Source organism: Mytilus edulis, chromosome 13 (genome assembly GCF_963676685.1).
Source record: "Mytilus edulis chromosome 13, xbMytEdul2.2, whole genome shotgun sequence".
NCBI classification, from domain to species: domain Eukaryota; kingdom Metazoa; phylum Mollusca; class Bivalvia; order Mytilida; family Mytilidae; genus Mytilus; species Mytilus edulis.
The window spans coordinates 20,914,688-20,935,770 of record NC_092356.1 but is presented as its reverse complement, the minus strand read 5'-3'; the positions used below and the strand labels follow the sequence as shown (position 1 = coordinate 20,935,770).

At 33.6% G+C, this 21,083-nt stretch overlaps 2 protein-coding genes across 2 annotated transcripts; both read left to right on the top strand.

Moving 5' to 3' along the window:
* Positions 1 to 4,197: 4,197 nt before the first annotated feature.
* Positions 4,198 to 9,809, top strand: LOC139502016 (uncharacterized). The gene is made up of 4 exons (XM_071291334.1): positions 4,198 to 4,338; positions 7,383 to 7,649; positions 8,986 to 9,180; positions 9,427 to 9,809. The coding sequence occupies exons 1-4, from the start codon at positions 4,233 to 4,235 to the stop codon at positions 9,717 to 9,719; spliced, it is 861 nt and encodes a 286-aa protein (XP_071147435.1). The 5' UTR covers positions 4,198 to 4,232; the 3' UTR covers positions 9,720 to 9,809.
* Positions 9,810 to 10,063: 254 nt separating this feature from the next.
* Positions 10,064 to 17,438, top strand: LOC139502015 (uncharacterized). The gene is made up of 4 exons (XM_071291333.1): positions 10,064 to 10,990; positions 13,333 to 13,599; positions 15,134 to 15,325; positions 16,648 to 17,438. The coding sequence occupies exons 1-4, from the start codon at positions 10,930 to 10,932 to the stop codon at positions 17,097 to 17,099; spliced, it is 972 nt and encodes a 323-aa protein (XP_071147434.1). The 5' UTR covers positions 10,064 to 10,929; the 3' UTR covers positions 17,100 to 17,438.
* The last annotated feature ends 3,645 nt before the right edge of the window (positions 17,439 to 21,083 follow it).

The following is a 21,083-nucleotide window of genomic DNA, read 5'->3' as shown; positions in this document are numbered from 1 at the left end:
AGTACTGTTGTTAATTTCTGTGTCATTTTGGTCTCTTGTGGACAGTTGTCTCATTGGCTATCATACCACATCTTCTTTTTTATATTAAGGCCAAAAATGTTGAAAAACAAGATCAAATAAAATTACTATAATTAATTTTGGTCCAAACTCTCTCTGGCTTTTATAGAGTATGCTTAGGCGGCCTTCCTTTCAGTTTTGCATGTATAAAAAGAGGGGGTGTATAATTTATAATTTTAAGGCTGTTCTTAAAATTTCAGTGAAACCAATTTTCGACTTAGTGGCCATTGAGGAAATGCATGCTTTTGTTAAGCAAAATCAGTCTGCTGTAGATAAACTCATCATAGACACCAGGACTTACGGCAATGATGGACTGCATAAAACATACAAAAAACGCACTATGCCAACATAAGCCGTGAAGTCCCAGACAGTGGCTATAAGTGGATGTTACATTACATTGCGAAGATCACTTTCCAAGTTCAGTATTTTGCGGCACAGGTAGCATTCAATCTTCTTGGAATTTATCTCATATTAGGTGCTCCAATGATACTACAGAGTGATAATGGTCGTTCATTCTAACATAATTACTGAGCTTACTAAGTCATTATAGCCTGATCTTAAAATTGTTCATGGTAGACCACGTCATCCACATAGCCAGTTCTTTGTTTTGTAATAAATTTTATTTATGCACGTATATTTTGCTTTATTTAAATTCATTTTCAAATTTTGTACAGGTTAAAACCATTTTTAAGCAGTATTTTGTACAGATTATAACATGTACAAAGTACTTTTGTACATGTTATAACTTGTATGTTTGTGTTGTACAAATTATAATATGTACAATATTGCAACTTGTACACGACATACATTGTATATATACATCAAGGGTAAAACTCTCTTTTTTTTTTTAAATGATTTGCTTTTCTGCAATTAAAAGACCACCATCACATTGATATAACTAGGACGGCCTCGATGGCCAAGTAGTCTAAGTAGTTATACTACTGTTATCTCTAGCCAGTCAACACTGAGGTTGTGAGTTCGAACCCCGCAGGTGCACTCAACCTTAATCTTAATTGACTATGATTGTTAGTTTTTCTATTGAAGGTTGGTGGTTTTCTACGGGCACTCCTGCTTCCTCCACCAATAAAAACTTCCCGCCACGAAATAGCTCAAAAGTGGCGCTTAAAAGTGGCGTTAATAAACTAATATAACTAGTCCTAAGGATAAATGGGAAATCAAACTGAATCTTCCCGAAACAAAACATTGTCAAAAATATTTAATATGTATGCTGCTTACATTGTATTTTTACACAGCTATTGAAAACTAATAAAGTTTAGACAATCATATTTCAGCAAATAATTGGTTTCCAAAAATAAGAATTATTATTATAATTTCTTTTTTACCAAAGACTTAGTGGTGTTTTGTTGTAAAGAAGACATTATTGTTCAATAAACTGAATGGGACTTTTTTCCGTTGCAATACTGGTTATTTCTGTCAAGTTTTGTCATAATCAGTTCAATAGTTAGAGAAAAATCTAGTATAATGAAAGACGACATCTACAGCGATTCGAGCAAAATTTCTTCTACGAATTCAAACCAAGCCACATCAAGATAGAATAGAGTGTGGACCAATAAAATTAATGATCAAATATATATCTTATCTGTCTACAAACAGTTGAATATGATATACAAGATGATTTTAGGAAGATAAATACCTCTAATGCACCTCTTTGTCTTCTTTATAAGGTCTCTTTTGGTCACTTTATACCTCTCATTTCCTCAAAATTTCAACTTTTCAGGCCAATAAATAAAAATATTGGGGTAACTGGTTTCACTCATTTGTGGTAGAAATGTTATAAAAAAATGAGTAATTGAAGCATTTTAGCAGAATGAACAATCCATATAAAAGTGTAGTGTCTCAAAGGAGGTTTCAATAAGTCCTTAAGTAAAAAATAAATTTACGCCGCGTTCCAGAGAGGGATATTAAAGGCTTTAGTGAATAATTTGTCGTTACAGCATTAAAAATAATTTCATCTACTCATAATTATATATTTATGTAAGTATTTCCTAGGAAAAATGTTCTATCATAGCAGAATATAAGAAATAAGGAGAACCCTCCCCCCCCCCCCAAAAAAAACAAACTTAGTATGGTTTGTTCTGTCAACTGAATATTCATGGTAGAGTCCTGTTTCTTATGTTTATGACACATAAATGTTTTTACTGCAATAAACGGTAGGATTAATTACCTACAACTGTCAAATTCAAGGGAATATTTTTTTCGACCTACTTTCGTAGTGTGACGTACCATGATTTGGTGGTATTACACCTAAAGGGATACACAAGTACCCGGCCACGTCCACTCTGTGTTTTTTGTGATACATGTATGTAAAATTTCCATGTGTATCCCTATGATGAATTGAGCCTTTTTCAACAGATTTTATCCGTTTTTTATTTTCCTCGGAGTTCATTATTCCCCCCCCCCCCCCCCCCCCACTGTCCCAGGTAAGTGGAGGGTTGGGATCCCGCTAACATGTTTAACCCCAACATTCTGTGTGTATGTGCCTAACAGGAGTCAGGAGCCTGTAGTTCAGTGGTTGTCGTTTGTTGATGTCTAACATATATTTTTTTTCGTTCATTAATGAGGCCGTTAGTTTACCCGTTTGAATTGTTTTACATTTATCATTTCGGGGCATTTTATAGCTGACTATGCGGTATGGGCTTTGTTCATTGTTGAAAGCCGGACGATGACCTATAGTTGTTAATTTCTGTGTCTCGTTGGTCTCTTGTGAAGAGTTGTCTCATTGGCAATCATACTACATCTGCTTTTTTATATTTAGGTGTTTTGTCAGTCAGCAAAGGAGGCATCCATGGCTAAATATAGAACATTGAAATTGGAATTAATTAAGGCACATGGACAATCATTCCCATACGGCAATAGATACATTTGTAAAGGAAGATGTGGTATGAGTGCCAATTAGACAAACTTCCATCCAAGTCACAATTTATAAAAGTAAACCATGATAGGGCAAGGTACGATATTCAATACGGAGCCTAGGATCACACCAAACAGTAAGCTATATAGGGCCGCAAAAATTACTAGTGTAAAACCATTCAAACGGGAAAAACAACGGTCTAATCTATATGAAAAACGAGAAACACTTATGAACCACATAAACAAACTACAACCACTGATCATCAGATTCTTGACTTACATGTAGGACAGGTGCAAACAATTGCAGCGGGATGGGATTTAATGGTACCAAACCTTCTCCCTATTCTGAAACAGTAGTATAACATCACAACATAGAAAGACACAGACTATAAAATATCAATTGGAATGACTTAACTCAATACATTGTTATAATTGAGGAAACAATTTTTACAGGAGAGGAGCAGTACTGTTGTGCGGCATCATTACAGAAACAGGAAGGTATCTTATCTCGTTGCATCACGCCACACCATAAAGCCTTACCCTAAACAGCCAAAACAATGTGTGTTTGGGGTATGCAAACCTTTACCTGTACTGTTGCCTAATGATTTAGTATACGAAAGAGAATATATTTTGATTTCTCAATTTTTTCGTCCATCCCTTGCTGCACCCATTGTATAAAAACATTTAATCAAAGTGTGGTTCTTTTGATCTCAGTACTTCATTGGTTAAAATCCGATTAAGACGTCCAATTTTCTTGCTTTTCTCTGAATTTCCTATTGCGACGGCATGAAAATAGGCGACCATGCCTAATGACGTCACATAGAAAGAACACATCTTTTCGAGATCATTCGAAAAGAATAACTTGACTGCGTATTGTTTGAAAATCATGAGAGAAACAAATTTCACCACCAAATCTCGTGTAGTACGCGTATTTATCCACTCTCGATAGTTAAATTTTAAATATTTAAAACGTTTTAAATTTGAAAACTTTACTGTCTCGAGTGGATAAATATCGTATCACACTCGATGCAGTGTTGGAATTTATATTCAATGAACATCTTCATGATGATATTTTATAGAAACTTACTAAAAAAAATTTTTTTCAAAAATATTTCTGTAAAGACCTAATCATCATTATCTATCAAATCTGTTTCTGTTCGTATTCAAAAGCTGGATTTGTGGGGTCATCATGTAGTATCGGGAAGTACGAAATGTATAGTACTTTTTATCTAAACGATAGTAATCTTGCGTATACAAGTGTAAAGATGTGTCATGCACGATCTTAACGACATTAGATTTTGATAATGCATTATATAATACATTGTATTGAATTCGTTTGTACTAGGATGACGTCGTTTAGAATTGTACCTGTTATAATTGCCATTGTTCATCAAGTCTACTGCCAAGCAGGTAACACTAATTGATATACTGTCTAAAATTTTGTCAGTTACATTGTATAATGAATACTTGTTCATGTGTGTGTGTGTGTTGAGGAACTTGTGAAAACGTTGTTTATGTGTGTGTGTGTGTCTATGGACTAGTGAATACGTTGTTAATGTGTGTGTGTAGAGGGACTAGTGAAAACGTTGTTAATGTGTGTGTGTGTGTGTGTCTAGGGACTAGTGAAAACGTTGTTCATGTTGTGTGTGTTGAGGATCTTGTGAAAACGTTGTTCATGTGTGTGTGTTGAGGATCTTGTGAAAACGTTGTTCATGTGTGTGTGTCTATGGACAAGTGAATACATTGTTCATGTGTGTGTTGAGGGACTTGTGAAAACGTTGTTCCTCAGCTGCATGTGTGTTGAGGGACTAGTGAAAACGTTGTTCATGTGTGTGTGTCTATATATGGACTAGTGAATACGTTGTTCATGTGTGTGTGCAGAGGGACTAGTGAAAACGGTGTTCATGTGTGTGTGTCTATGGACTAGTGAAAACGTTGTTCATGTGTGTGTGTGTTGAGGGACTAGTGAATACGTTGTTCATGTGTGTGTTGAGGGACTTGTGAATACGTTGTTCCTGTATGTGTGTTGAGGGACTAGTGAATACGTTGTTCATGTGTGTGTGTCTAGGGACTAGTGAATACGTTGTTCATGTGTGTGTGTTGAGGAGGGACTAGTGAAAACGTTGTTAATGTGTGGGTGTGTCTAGGGACAAGTGAAAACGGTGTTCATGTGTTTGTTGAGAGACTAGAGAATACATTGTTTATGTGTGTGTGTTCAAGGACTAGTGAAAACGTTGTTCATGTGTGTGCGTCTAGGGAATAGTGAATATGTTGTTTATGTGTGTGTGTGTTTAGGGACTAGTAATAATTTCTATCATCACGGACCATATTGATATGTCTATCAAAACGCTCACCAATTTGTGTTAAGCCCGAGTCCTACTAGACCACGATCGCACCACGCTCATCGCGATCTAAAATAAATTCAGATCGTGGTGAGGTCGCGGTATGAGCGGCATGACAATTTAAATTTCCGTTGCTTTCACGATGCTACTACGTCCTCATTATGATTCTACAACGATCCCGCTACGATTACACCACATTCTCACCGCGCTTATTCTGCGACCTCACTACGCTTATTAAGATCTTTCTTCGCTCATCACGTTCTCACCACGACCATACCACGAGTTATCCGATTGCAACACGATCTTACCACGCTTCTACTGCGATTATAGCACGTTCTTACCACGATTATACTACGGTCGTACCGCGATCTTACTACGTTTTCAGCAATAACGTCAATATCGTGTTCCATATTAATACAATTCCATTCCTTCTATTTCTGATTAATACGTAGATTTCGCGGAAACAAAACAGGCATGCCACCAAAAGATACTAGAACACGTGGGCGTGGTGTGGTGGGTTGATATAGAGGCAGAGGGAGCTCTGATAGTAACGAATCATGATCAAGAAATGTCGGACCGACCAATCCAACCTAAGTTACAACCTATTGCTGGTCCATAAAGCTCAAATAACGATATTTTAGTGAACGATAGCAGAGAGGACACAGATGTGTCAATAGATATAGGAATGTGTGGTATGAGTGCCAATGAGACAACTCTCCATCCAAGTAACAATTTATAAAAGTAAACCATTACAGGTCAAGGAACGGCCTTCAACACGGAACCTTGGCTCACACCGAACAGCAAGCTATAAAGGGCCCCCAAAATTACTAGTGTAAAACGGGAAAACCAACGGTCTGATCAATATAAAAACGAGAAGCATGGATGAGCCGTCAGAGAAAACGGATAAGAAGTCCTAATAACATACAGACAAACAAAACCTGGAGAGATTTGATATATTTTATGTGAAATGAGAATGATGGTTGTAGTATGAACGTAGTCAGGTCGCGAGAAGAGCGTGATGAGGACGTCAAGGGCGATATAGAATCGTACTATGGTCTTGCATATCGTGGTGTAGACGTGGTATAGTCGTAGTGGAAGCGTAGTTGGGTGAGAACGTGATGGTCGTAGTGAGGTCGTAATAACGTCGCTGTGAGATCGTAGCGCGGTCTCTCCGAATAGAATCACGCTTTCGCTACGCTCTCGCTACGATGGCACAGCGACTTTTGCGATCTTACTACGACCTTAGTACGCTCTCACTACGCTTCTACTACGACCTGATTTCGCCACGACCGCACCACGATTGTTTTGAACATGTTCAAAGTTGGCCACGCTCATCACGATCTTGAAGATATCAATGTAATCAATATGTAATCACTTGCATGAAACTGAACTTAATTGTACTGCTCAAATTATTGGGCGTCATAATTGACAATAAAAAAACTTTGTATTGTAACTACGATCATCAAAATTTGCATTTTTCACAGATCGTAGTGCGATCGTGGCCTAGTGGGACTGCGGTATTAAGACAATAATTTAAGTGAATCTTAATCTACTTTTCAAATAGAATATGGCACGCTATTTTGGTCAATGCATTAGATTTGCGTGCATTATCCATATTTGCGCGGAAACATCATTTTTGATATGTTTAAAGAAAAAGTTAGCGATATGTTTTGATTATTCAAACTTTATTGGTACCAATAGTATTTTGTATTGTATGGAAATTCGAACGATGTCATCAAGATTATTAAGAATGACAAAACTTGGCGAAAAAAACCCTATCTGTGTCCTAAAATACAGCACATTTCAAAAAGGAATAACCGAATTTGTGCTCATTTTAGAAATTATTCTATGACATGAAATCATGTTGTAAGAAACCTATATGTTTTTAGACGGGAAGCATTCAACATTTGTAAATATTCGAAGTAAGATTCAAACTTAATGACAAAATAACAGGGCAAAAAAAGAAAAGCGACAAACAACAAACAATAGAATGCAAATCACAACATAAAAAATCATGCAAAAACCGAGTTAAATGAATGCTGTAACGTTTGGTTTTAAACAGTTCTTGTACAGTAATACAGATATATAATATACGTATTTTTTTTGTTGAAGATTTATCATCATGTCCATCAAGAATTCAGCAACTGCAACACGTACGTGTCTATACAGATGCATGCTTACTGTTTGTCGAACATAAAGTGTCATGGGACGATGCTCGTAAAAGCTGCAGGAGCTTTGGAGGAGATTTAGTAATGATAAAAGATAGCGCAAAACAAAAGTTCATTTTGGATTCTCTGATATTCGAACATTGGAATACACAAAATATATGGATCGGTGCTACAGACAAGACTAAAGAAGGCGACTGGCGCTGGATAGACGGTATTAGTTTTAAGTCTTTTATTTATTTGTTTGTGTTTTAACTCTTCACCAGACTCATTTTTTGTACCTTAAAAGAGAACAACTAACTTTTAGATTATTTTCTAATTTGTTTTAGAATTTCCAAAAAAAATTACAATTGAGTGTTTTAAGGAAACTTGATGGCCACTTAAGTATGTATACATTGGTTGTAATCCATGGTAACTTTAATGTATAAATACATGTATATGACATATATATATATGTTTAATGTTTTAAGCTGATACACATCTACGACGGATGATTTAATGAAAAATATTAAGTTTTTGAACAAATTCAAAAAGCAGCTTTCTGCGCCCATCAAAAGTAAGTCACTATTCACTTCGAGTAGCAGTAAAAGCAGGAAACCATTTCAAATTGTGTGATTTGTGACGTCACAGATACCACATGATAATTTTAAAGCACTGACAATTGATTCCTAAGGTGTGTCAGTAAAGAAAACCTGATTTGTTTGATTTTTATGATTGTCTGAGGTCTGCGACTTTGGTCTTTTGTCTTTCTTGGGTGCTCCGTTCAGGTCTGCTGAGTCAATATATAAAAAGGCGTGGTATAAATGACAATGAGACAACTCAGTCTTTTACCAGATACCACAAACGCAGAAGGTTATTAATCAAAGGTCACTGTACGGCCTTTATCAACAATGAGCTAACCCTTTAACACATAGCAAGCTCGAAAAATCCCAAGAATGACACTTGTAAAAACATCCAAGCAAGAAAACGAATGGCCTTACTTATGTACATAACAATAAACGAAAATAACTATATGATATACCGTATGGTAGCACTATTTGTGGCGCAAAGTTACAAATAGTAATTTTATTAGAACCCTATGAAAATCTTATTTTTGTTGTTGATTTGGTTTTTTGTTGTTGTTGTAAGCCTACATGCATTTGTAATACTTCGTCACTTTAACCACAATTGGAAAAATTGACGTATGGAAAATATTTTACAAAATTGTATAACCATAATCGATTTGATGAAAAACACGTCCCCCTGAGCCAATCTTAGATTCCGGTTTGCCAATTTTCAAATATCTTCGGAACTCTTATGAAAACTTTTTTATTTGAAATCGTTAGGAGATATTGAGTAGAAGATGCCCATGCACACATTTCTCATTAACTGTTTATTGAATGTCAACATGGTCAAATAAGAAAACTTTTTTGGTACAAACATATTTTCCTTTGTAAATCTTTGAAAATCACATTTATATTTATAATTATCTTTTCCAAAATAAGAAAGTCAATTTGTTTGACGGGATACACTTTAGTTTGTATTGTTTAACTGAATTCGTTTACTTTCAGGAAGTCAAGTAACATACGGAAATTTTGCGAACGGACAAGGTAATAACCACAACACAAGAAGATTTATATTTTCTGATGGTTCAAACGAAGATTGCGCTCTGATCAGACGAAGTGATGGTGGCCTATGGCATGATTATCCGTGTGCTTTAGGTTTAGGGAGTTTAGGATACCATTACACTTATGCCTGTGAATTCAGTAAGTAGCTTGCTATTCGGTATTGATTTTTCTCATTGTTGAAGGTCGTTCGCTAATATAATTGAATTGTGGCACTATATATGTGACAAAAATAACGACAACACTGTCTTCTTCACTCATTTAAAAACAGTATTATTTTCATAGAAAATATATATATTTCTGTTGAGAACATTATTGAAATGAAGTAATTTTAAGATATGTATGTGAGATTTGTCATAAAAGTTCTTGTTTGATTATAACTTTTAGCTAGAAGTGGATATGGTACAACAATTGGTCCGACAAACCAAACAGGTTCAACTGATATTTCAAATCACACGAGTTCAATGGCGCCGATAACGAGTACTATTGAAACGATGGCACCGTCAACAGCTAATCCTAACATAGAGACGCCAGCGCCAACAACAGCTATGCCTAACGTAGAGACGCCAGCGCCAACAACGATGGCAAATATTGAAACACCAGCACCAACAACTCTGCCCAATTCGGAAACTCCAGCCGCAACAATGTCAAACATCATTGGCAAAAAACGAAGACTCTAATTTTTGTATTCTTATAAGTTTACTGAAACCTAAAGAAAATGTTGTTCAATTTGATCTTTACTACGATATTAAAGAAATGAACCTTTTCAATTTCAATTTTAATCTAAATCTATTTTTAGCGAACGATTTTTAGATACTTTTTAGACAGTTTGTTGACTAACGTACATTTTTTTGTAGATTGCATTTTCATACTGTTATTGAAATCTAATAAACCAAAGACAATTCTTTAAAGCCCTTGTTACTTCAACAAATAATTGATTTTCTCGAGAAAAAAAAAAATTAAAATTTCTTCCACTTACAAAACTTTTACAAAGTCATTTTGGCTCACCTGGTTCATTGTTTTGTACATAATTCAGGCATTCAATTTTCTCGAAGCTCGTTTAAATTGTTTTACATTTGTCATGTCGGTGCTTTTTAAAGGCTGACTATTCGGTATTGGGTTGTCTCATTGTTGAAGGCCGTACTGTGACCTATTATAGTTGTTAACTTCTATATATTTTGGTCTTTGGTGGAGAGCTGTCTTGGTGACAATTCTTATTTTCATATGACACTTCAACTTCTTTTAGATTGTAAGTTATTCTTACATTCTACACGGGTGTCTAAAATAGCCTCATTTAATGGACCAACGATTCGCGTTCAGTTGACGTTTTCCTGATAACCATTTATTTTGTGATATTTCAACTATATTTGATAAGTTTATCACTCAAAAAGACTTTTTATTCTAAAATTGTCAGCGATAGCGTAATATGTAGCATGTTCGCTTAGCATATGAAACAAATACCAGCACACATAAATTGTATCCAGTGTTCAGATGTATATCATGCATATCAGACCGTACTTTTAAGTTAAAAAAAAATGTACCATTGAAACACATGAAGTTAGCAATAAAAACTGACACAAGAGTTATACAAAATATAGGTAACGCAAATTGACAACTTGAAGTTCAACTTTCTCACTAAGATAAAACAAACAATATTATCACTTAGTGTCAACAACTTAAAAGGTTGAAATACTTGACAATCTTCTGTTTGATACACAAGAGCAGAATGTTGTTCACAAAGCCTTTTAACTTTGAGATATGAATATTTGCTTAGGAATACAAGGAAGATTCTAAAGTGTAAGATAGTTCAAATACAAGGGTTAAAGAACCAACAGGTATCTAACACCAAGTCTTTCTAACCGGTGTCTTTCTAAGTTCATTTGATTCAAGATGATTCTAGTTTTTGTGTTTTTTCTGTTTGGTTTCGTACAGCAAGCAGTTTACAGTGCCGGTATGTATTTATTTTTTTGGATATATTTAGGAACATAGAAATATTAAATGACTTAAATAAAAACAGGGAAAAAAGATAGCCTAATCAGCGAAAACTCAATTTAAAAGAGAAATCATGTAAATCCGATAAATAAGATAAGAACATAACAACCTCATTATTTTTGTATTGTTCAAGCCAATAAGTTGAAACAAAAAACGCAAAAAAAACCTGCTTTACATACTAGAGTGACTCAAACATGTATCTCAAATTTGATTATTGAAGGTTCTTCATACAAATTATTGAGTAAAAGCATTTTAAAACTTGTTTTATGCATGGACAAACCCTGAGAAGATCGGTTTTTTCATACAATTTAGGAAGTGTATCCTTAAAAAAAATCTTCAGCTGCTTACTACATGTAGCTGGAAAAAAATATGTCTTCGCATTACGTCCGTGTTTTTTTTTATTTTCCACATATTAAATGCAGTTTAATTAATACTCGTCTTTCTGTTTATCCTAATTCCCCAAGACACCAAATATGGATACATTTGTTATTTGATTGTGAAAATGTTGATCCATTCGTTTTTCGTAAAATCAGAAAAGAAGAAAGAAAGATTGAAAATATATTTTTTTATTGATGAAAATTTCTCGTTTGAATTGTTTTACATTTAAATTTCGGTGCCTTTTATAGCTGACTATGCGTTATGGGCTTTGCTTATTGTTGAAGGCCGTACGGTGACATATAGTTGTTAATTTCTGTGTCATTTTGGTCTCTTGTGGTGAGTTGTTTGATTGGCAATCATACCACATCTTTTTTATATTAATCTTTCAAAAATACGATCTTAGTACATTACAACCAGTTATGATTAAGATATGAGCTGTGTCGGATAGAAATAGACATACAGTGTATGCAAGTGTACGTATACTTGCATGTACATGCGGGAGACTTTATTATAGGGCTCTTCACGGTTAGTCCGGCCATATTGGATATATGGGGGAGATTTTTTAGAAAGAGGTGGAAATAGTATGAAAGTATGGGAAGCCCTATGTGTGTTTCCAAGCAACTGCTCTGTTTTCATGATGTTTTCCCGTATTTTTCACACTATTTTTACCTCCATTATGAAAATCTGCCCCTATCCAATATGGCCGAACTAACCGTGAAGAGCCCTATTGATGTAATAACATTTAAATACGAAGTCAAAGTGTGACAATATGATGGGCTTCAAAATATAAATATATTCATATATACATATCTATATTCTTAATATGTTTAATAAAATTCATTGAATAAAATAACACAAGGAAATATCTATCAAGTAAATTATACAAATGATTTTAAGACTAATGGTTTTAATTCAAGGTTAAAACTACATGTAAATATAAGTACATGTACATGTGGACATTAAGGCCATATGCTGACATGGTATTATAACAATTAATTAAAGAACTGGACATACGCATATTCTACAACTATAAATTGTAAAGATTGGTAAAAACAAGTCAGCTTGATAGATATTCATCTGTGTATCTTTAGAATAAAAACTATTATTGTCAAGTAATGGAAATTTTGATAATAAGTTATATTCAAATAAATATTATATATAAACTATTGCTTGCGCTGTTATGAGGAGACCGTCCGTTATGGACACTGGTCCAGACCGGCTTAATAAACTACTGTTCCAAATAACCAGGTGTTGTGTTACAAAAGAAAGATGACTGTTGGTCTGTGTTGTAGGGTTCTTGTTACAACCAAATTTTCAAACAGTTCTATACTTTCCATAGATATTTTCTCAACCCAAGAAAGGTTAAATAATGAATCAGTTTTAACATATTTTATTTGAAAAATGAATTAGAAACGAGTAAATCATAATTATGAAGTCTTATCTATAAAAAAAATTAATCAAAATGGGTAAATAAAAACGCATTGATAATTTGATATTCATTTGCATACTAAGTTCGATTTCTGTCCGATACAGCTCATATATTGTACATTTTGTAAATTTTAATATTATGTGACAGGGTGACATCGAGGATGAGTTTCATTTTATTTTAAAATGTCCATAATATGACAATATTAGAAAAATGTATATAAAAAGGTATTATTATACAAATGCATCTGTTTTTAAATTAGTTCAATTATTGTCAACAAAGAATGTATCGGAATTTTCTAATTTAGGAAAATATCTGAAATACGCCACAGATATAAACATTTTTATGACAATCTTCTGAATGATTTATACTATGTAATCTTGCCTCCGATTGTATTTAAAATGTTCTGTTATGATCATGTACATATTTATGATATATCTATAAGCTGTATTGCTTTTGATTTGAAATAAACTATGTAATCTATTTCAAATTTCCAGATCTCTCACACTGTCCGTCCAGAATACGGTCTCTTAGATATGTCCATGAATATCTCGACAGTTGTATACTTTTTGTCCGAGACAAGAAATCCTGGACAGATGGCCGAGCTAATTGTAGAAGACTTGGAGGAGATTTGGTAATGGTTAAGGATGCCAGTAAACAAGCTGTTCTACTGAATTATCTACGTATCGATCACTGGGATACTGATAATATATGGATAGGTGCCACTGATCAACAGAGAGAAGGGGACTGGCGCTGGATTGATGGTATGTATAATTTCAATCATAGATACATATAACGTTTGACTATTTACTGTAAAAGTATAACTTAACGTGTATAAGCACATACAGAAATATAGGGCTAAATATTGAGTTACAGTATAAGACCAATTCATAGGAAGAATACTTCATAATAATATATTTTGTCAGTATAAAGATTCGTTCTAGGCCTTTTATAGCTGAATTGCGGTAAAGGTTTTACTCATTGTTGAATGCTGTACGGCGACATATAGTTGTAAATTTCTGTGTCACGTCTCTTGTAGAGAGTTGTATCATTGGCAATTATACCACATCTTTTTATATTTATAGCATATTTTTTTCTTGAATATAGTCATTTTAAAATTATAATACTCTCCACTGAACATCCATATTTTGACCATTCTTTTAATTTATTATTTATCAATTATAGAGTACGAAATCCTTAACAGTATAACAGGAACAATTTTACTGAACAAATTTATACACTTCGACAAATGATATTTCCTCAGTGATGATCTTCATGCCAAAAAGATTTGAAAATACCCAAAACTTATAAAACCGTTGACTAGCTGACAAACGAGTTAATCTAATTCTTGATAGTAATTTGGTATTCAAAATCTTTTTTTTTTTTTTTATTCTCATGGTATTTCTTGAATATATATCAGGATCTGGATCGGAGAACTTTCATTTCAGTGGGATTTTAAAAACAAATTTATGCCATTTTTCTTATTTTCTTATTTAAGTTGTCCATTATTCTCTTATTCTTTGTACTTACTCACCCTTGTCCCCTTTGCTTCATTATTTAGGGTTATTTTTATCTTTTCTTCATTTTGTTGACATTTTGTTGTAAGTGTATTACTATATATTCTGAAAACTCCATTCAAATATTCATATATGCATTTCGCATTCCCGATCAAGTTATTACAACACCGTGACTGTAAACATTATCTGTAAAAACAAGGTACATATAAACTAAACTTGCGTCTAAAATATTAACAGGGAAATGATACAAAATGGTGTTATATAATTCGTGACACACCACTCAGGAATGTCAATGGCAAGATAACTCGTACCGTGTCAACTCGTACCTCTGCAAATTCGTACCGATTGAAACTTGTACTGCCAAAAACTCAAACATAAAAAGTGCCTAATATCCTGAATTATCTTTAAATTGGAGATAATATTCCGTTAACTTTATTATAATGTATATCAAAATGAGACAGCTAATATCAACAAAGAAAAAAAACAAAAAAAAACCAAGCAAATAGTTATCCAAGATACCAGGATTATAATTTAGTACGTCAGACGCGCGTTTCGTCTACATATGATAAGACTCATCAGTGACGCTCATATCAAAATATTTATAAAGCCAAATAAGTACGAAGTTGAAGAGCATTGGGGTCCAAAATTCCAAAAAAGTTGTGCCAAATACGGCTAAAGTAATCTATTCCTGGGATAAGAAAATCCTTAGTTTTAAACTCTTCATTTATCTTAGTATGTCAATTTATTAAATCAACATACATCATCTTTTTTATTTATGTAGGAAGCAAGATTTCTTATAGCCGATTCGCAGATGGACAAGGAAATAATCACAACTCAGGATTTCTGTTTGCAAATGGCGGCAATGAAGATTGCGCACTGATCAGACGGGATGATGGCGGTCACTGGCACGATTATCCATGTCAACCAATATTTGGAGCTTTTGGCTATACATATTCGTATGCCTGTGAATTCCGTAAGATATAAATATAGTATATTCACTCTGATAAAAAAAAAAAAATGCGTTAGCCCTCCTTTTAATTTTTCTTGATGATTTAAAATTCACCATTTGGAACTCTTGTAGCAATCCTCTATCAAGGAAATCATGATAAGAAATACAAGCGCGGGAATATCGTATCATTTGGGAGATACATACTCCGTATTCAGGCGCTGCTGGAATGTTGCTATATAGAAATGAAAAGTTCACAATTCTATTAACTTGGTGAACAAATGAATATACTTTTTAAAGAGTGAAGTTGTATACCATAACGTCAAAACATGAGGACCCCAAAACGGTATTGAAAACAGAAGAGAACATTCCAAATTCATTGTAAGCGAAGCCAGCTTTTAATTCAAATTAGTCGTGTGTTCATTTAAAAAAATAAAGACTATACATCGATATATACATATTGAAAATTAAATGTATTAACAAACTTAAGCAAAGGTTTGGTTCTTGAATTACTGACATCTGCATATGAAAATTTGGTAGTAGTACTGATTTTTTAATTAATGAAATGCTTATTGTTGACTGTTGTAAATTTGCATATAATAGTTGATTACACCGAAGTAATTTGTTTCTTGTCGATGGTTAACCATGCACTATCTCTGTATGTCTAGTTGGGGCATGCACAGTATGACCTTCAACATAGAGCAATACACATACATTTATCAATTATGAAATTTTGACAAGATCAATACGTTATATGTTGACCTGTTCAGATTATACTAACCGAGGACGAAGTATCCGGATATCAAAATGTTTGATCTAAAACAAATTAAGCTTCAGTTGGATCTGCTTGTTTTTCCCCCGTTTTAACCAATATTTATGTGTTATAGCTTGGAAGCAAAAAAAAAAAAAAATAAACGGTAAAAAATAAATAGTTTAATTTGGACCTTAATGTTTAGGATTTTCAGTAATGGCACTATTTATGTGTTACAGTTATTACAGTAAACATGTACGATGTGTAATACTTATGCCGCATACACTAGATGTGATATTAATAATACTTATAGCACATAAGTATTAAGATATGTTTTCATTATAGATAGAATTGACAACATAGACACTATGTATAAAAATGATTACAATAAAAGCGAGTGCTTTATAACACACAGTATGTGTATTCTGCATAGTGCTGCAGTAGTACTTTGTGATTAAGAATCGCATATCAACAGGTATTGAAATTACTAAAAATACTTAAAACAGCCTTTTTTTTTGCCATGTAATATTATCACCATCAAATTGAATGTTTAAAACATTAGATCTAACAGGCGAATTGTTATTTTTTTCTTTTGTAGCAAAAATTAAAATGGCTACAACACTGGAGCCTATGATCACCATGTCATCATCAACAATGAAGACGATGTCGTCTTTTAAAACAGTGCCAACGACAACCATGGCTAATGTTGAAACCCCAGCACCAACAACAATGCCAAAAGCTGAAACGCCAGCACCAACAACTACCATGGCAAATGTTGAAACTCCAGCGCCTACAACAATGCCAAAAGCTGAAACGCCAGCACCAACGACTACAATGGCTAATGTGGAAACCCCGGCGCCAACAACAATGCCAAAAGCTGAAACGCCAGCACCAACGACTACCATGGCTAATGTGGAAACCCCAGCACCAACAACACATTTACCTAATATTGAAACGCCTGCGCCGACAACAGCTCAACCAAACAAAGAAACTCCTGCCGCCACCCTTCCTCCACCAACGGCTATAATTGGTCGCAGGAGGCGCCGATGAAAACTCTTTTTATCTACCAGTTATCTTTAATTATTGATTATTACGAACAAAACAATTGAAATGATAATGCCATAGCCATTGACTATATTACGTATGTTGATTATGTGTCAAAATTGAATAGCGCAATGATATCGTCATAGCAGTCAAAATATTAAAAAAATGAATAATTGTTATAATTGTCGAATACATTCTAACCATTTTGTTCTTCACAAGCTATGAATCTATTTACATATCTAACAATTTATGAGGATATATAATGTGGCATAAAAAATCTAATGGCATTTGAATTTGAATATATTACAGAATTATAAATCTACCAAATAAAATCTCCAAAGTATTTTTACGGCATTAACTTTTTGATACCAGAAATGGTAAAAGTTTGTTTCACATACCCCCTAAAAACATTCAAGTTTCTTGTATCATTTAAAGTACTTTCGAACAAATATTTAGCCTGTCGTTGTTATTTCTTGCTATATACAATGTATCTGATTTATTTTTCGTTCATTATTTTGTACATGATAAATCAGGCCGTTTGTTTTCTCGTTTGAATTTTTACATCGGATGACCATGAGGGCATTCCGGTGTATTGCTATTGCTTAGATTTTAATAACTTTGTAACCGATCTATAAACATGATAAATGCACGGACATTATCGAACAAAATAACATTCCTTATCGCTTGTTATAAATTCAGTTTTCAATAGATACTCCTAAAAATATATTTTCTAGAACATAAATTAATGATATGAAAATGTTTTGTCGTTTGAATTATATATACTATATTAAGGTGGTACCTAACACTACAGGGAGATAACTCTGTAAAATCAGCTTAACGTTTTAATTACGTTGTGTTGTTAAGGGAATATCAAGCTTCTCAATAATCAAAATAAGTGTTTGTCAAACTGCTATATAACCAGTATAACTTTTCTGATAAAACGGTTGGTTTAATTTTTTTGAATTTTTACATTTTTGTAAAAGGGTTACAGTAAATACTTTGTCAAAATTTTAAGAAAATTAAACGAGCCAAATTAATTTTAGTTAAAGTGTTGGGTACCACCTTAAGTCAAAAACCTTTAATATGTATGCACACGTAAAGAAAAAGTGTGTTTACGCATGCGGGAGAATATTTTAATCTAATAATTCTATTAGAAAAATCGAAGTATTACAGAAGAGTGTCTACCATGCACATGCACTGCACTATTATTAATATAGTAGAGCATAATGATATAAAAATGGAGGAAAATTATATATTATACATGTAACTGTAATATACAAATATTATTATAATATACATGTATAACAATAAACCAGAGGATACTGATTTGTATCAATATAATAGTTATTACGATAAGGTTGAATTCCCTGTTATTTATTTATCATCCTCGCACGAACTTCTCTCAGACTTTTCCTTTGACATAGGTACATTAAACTTACTTTCCGGTACAGAGGTGTGATATTTTCTGAGACAAGTGCATGTGACCATCCACAAGAACTTGCAGTAATCCGATGTTTAGTACTTCAGTACTTCAGTACTTTGATTTACATTTGTCATTTTAAGGCTTTTAATAACTTACTAAGCGGTGTTGGTTTTGCTCATTGTGGAAGGCCGTAGGGGTAACCTATCGTTGTTAACTTCTAATTCAGTTGGTGATTGGCAATAATACCACATCTTAATATTTTTATATATTAATAAAGATACCCGATCGTTTAAGTGACATACTAGTAAATGTACTAATGTGTGCGTTTGGTTTGATTGACTTGTTTTCAATTATAGATAGTTGACTCTCCTAATGATTTTTTTTTTATCTATGGTAACGTTACTTTAAGATTCATTGATATGAAACGCACTATGTCTAATTGCCTATCAGAAAATATGAATCGGAGCCTGCTTTATCATTCAGCTTCACTTTAAAGAAAACGTTGCAAAATTCAAAGTATGGTGGTAACTTTGAATGAATCTTTATATCGGATATGTTCCTCATGTCGTAACTTCAATCCCGTTCCCTTTTCACAAATGTGACCTACCGATTTACCGGCTTTGTAATAACATGAGCAACACGACTGGTGCTACATGTGTCGCAGGCTCTGCTTATCCTTCCGGAGCACTTGAAACCACCCCAGTTTTTGGTATGGATGGAAAAACTCTATAGAGCTCCGTGATTACATGTTAAAAAATCTAATGTGTACCAAACAATCAATAGACCTTAAAAGAGGGTCTGGAATGGGGGGGGGGGGGGGGGGGGTTCTGTTATTCTGTAAACATTTAATGTTCACCCCTTTTTTCTCTAATCTTCAAAAAATTAACACCTTTTTTCTCTAATCTTCAAAATATTAGACCACGCATTTCTCTAATCTTCATTTTTTTGCCCGTTATTCTCTAATCTTCATTTTTAAGGGCATTATTCTTTAATCATTTAACCCCATCCCTTTGAGTGTAAACAATGTACATGTATAAGTTGCCAATGTTTTTCATACTCTTTCCCACTGTAAAAATCTTTTTGAGACAGAGCATTTGCGATTTTTTAATTCGAATTTATTGAAGGATTGCACTACGAAGAAACTGTGTTCTCGGGCAATATATGAGAGATTTGTGTTTTAATCGACCACTGAAAGATAAGACTTGTTATGCAACTATTCTACATAAATAGTACGTGACACACATGCTCGAAATGAAATAAAAGCGATGAAAGTAATGTCAATGTCATCTTGATAAAAGTGCAATGTTGTTCACGTTACAAGATTAACATGATAAATAAGAAATATATAAAAATGAAATAAAGTGCATTAATTTATTGTTCTTATAATCTGTGTTCTCTATCAATTGATATTTAGTGATTAAGTAAACGCTATACTGTTTTATTATATCTTGCAAAATATATGCAACATAAGTGTTCCTTACTGTTAGGTTTTTTGTTTTCCTCTAGATGCAATTCGTTTATTGTTTTCCATTAAATCAGTTGTAAACATGTGTAGAATGTTAAGTTCGAATATATTGTGTTTGTTACTTCCCTTTTCTAAACTGTTGACCCATGTTATGCGAGTACTGGCCCTATTATACATGTTTTAAATAATGTTGTATTCATTTTTAAAAGGCAAATATTTTGACGTCAAGCCCTTCTTGGGGTGTTCTCTGTTCCACTGATACTTACGATGATCTTATTTTTAGATAGTCTTTTTCGAGATGCAGACTTTAGAAGATTGATTTTAACAAAACCTTGCTAGAGTTAAGTAAATTTTTTCGGACACTCTAGTAGTATTTTGTGGTTAAACAAATATAGGTTCCTGTGGCTTTTCTTAACGTAATATGTACTGTACTTTTCTTCCATGCCTATCAATGTTGGGCGTAAAAACACGTGTCTTATCCTAGAGTTGAAACGACATCTGTGTTTCGTTAAGGCTAAGGAAAATGATTTATTTTGCATTTTGCCTTTGGTATAATGCAGAGCTAGTCTCTCAGGATGAAAAATAACGGGCGCACATATCAACAAATCAGGATCAGCCATACTCTTAATTCTAAATACTATGTTACATGTTACCTTCATGTAAAAATGGCTGCGTCAATAAAATCTAATGGTTTATTGTAACCTTAAGCTCTACATCTTGCGTTTGTCATCTGATAATGATGTTGAAATGTCTAGACTATTTCCTTATACATGCTATAGACAGCTGCATGTTGTCCGAGTACACAGTTATTTCGTAGTGCATTTCTTTTAGACAATAAATGAAAATTTAAAAAATCCCACCTGCGCTTTCTCAATAATATTTTTACAGTGTGTTGTACTACTTTTAGGACAAATTATATCAAAATCATAGAAAACTTCATCAGCTCTAACTCAAAATATGGACAATTTTATGTTTAGGGGGTCTTGAAATCTTTTGACAGCTTCCGAAGTGCTAATTTTTTTACCTTTATCAGCTGGACCTAATCACTACTTTACATTAATATTTATGACCCAAATTTTTTTACAGTGTCATTTCGCCCCTC

Coding starts and splice junctions, on each gene's coding strand:
- LOC139502016 (XM_071291334.1), top strand. CDS start 4,233: ATGCATTATATAATACATTGTATTGAATTCGTTTGTACTAGGATGACG. Junction 4,339..7,382: donor TCAAGTCTACTGCCAAGCAG/GTAACACTAATT, acceptor TTTTTGTTGAAG/ATTTATCATCATGTCCATCA. Junction 9,181..9,426: donor CACTTATGCCTGTGAATTCA/GTAAGTAGCTTG, acceptor TATAACTTTTAG/CTAGAAGTGGATATGGTACA.
- LOC139502015 (XM_071291333.1), top strand. CDS start 10,930: ATGATTCTAGTTTTTGTGTTTTTTCTGTTTGGTTTCGTACAGCAAGCA. Junction 10,991..13,332: donor GCAAGCAGTTTACAGTGCCG/GTATGTATTTAT, acceptor TCAAATTTCCAG/ATCTCTCACACTGTCCGTCC. Junction 13,600..15,133: donor GGACTGGCGCTGGATTGATG/GTATGTATAATT, acceptor TTATTTATGTAG/GAAGCAAGATTTCTTATAGC.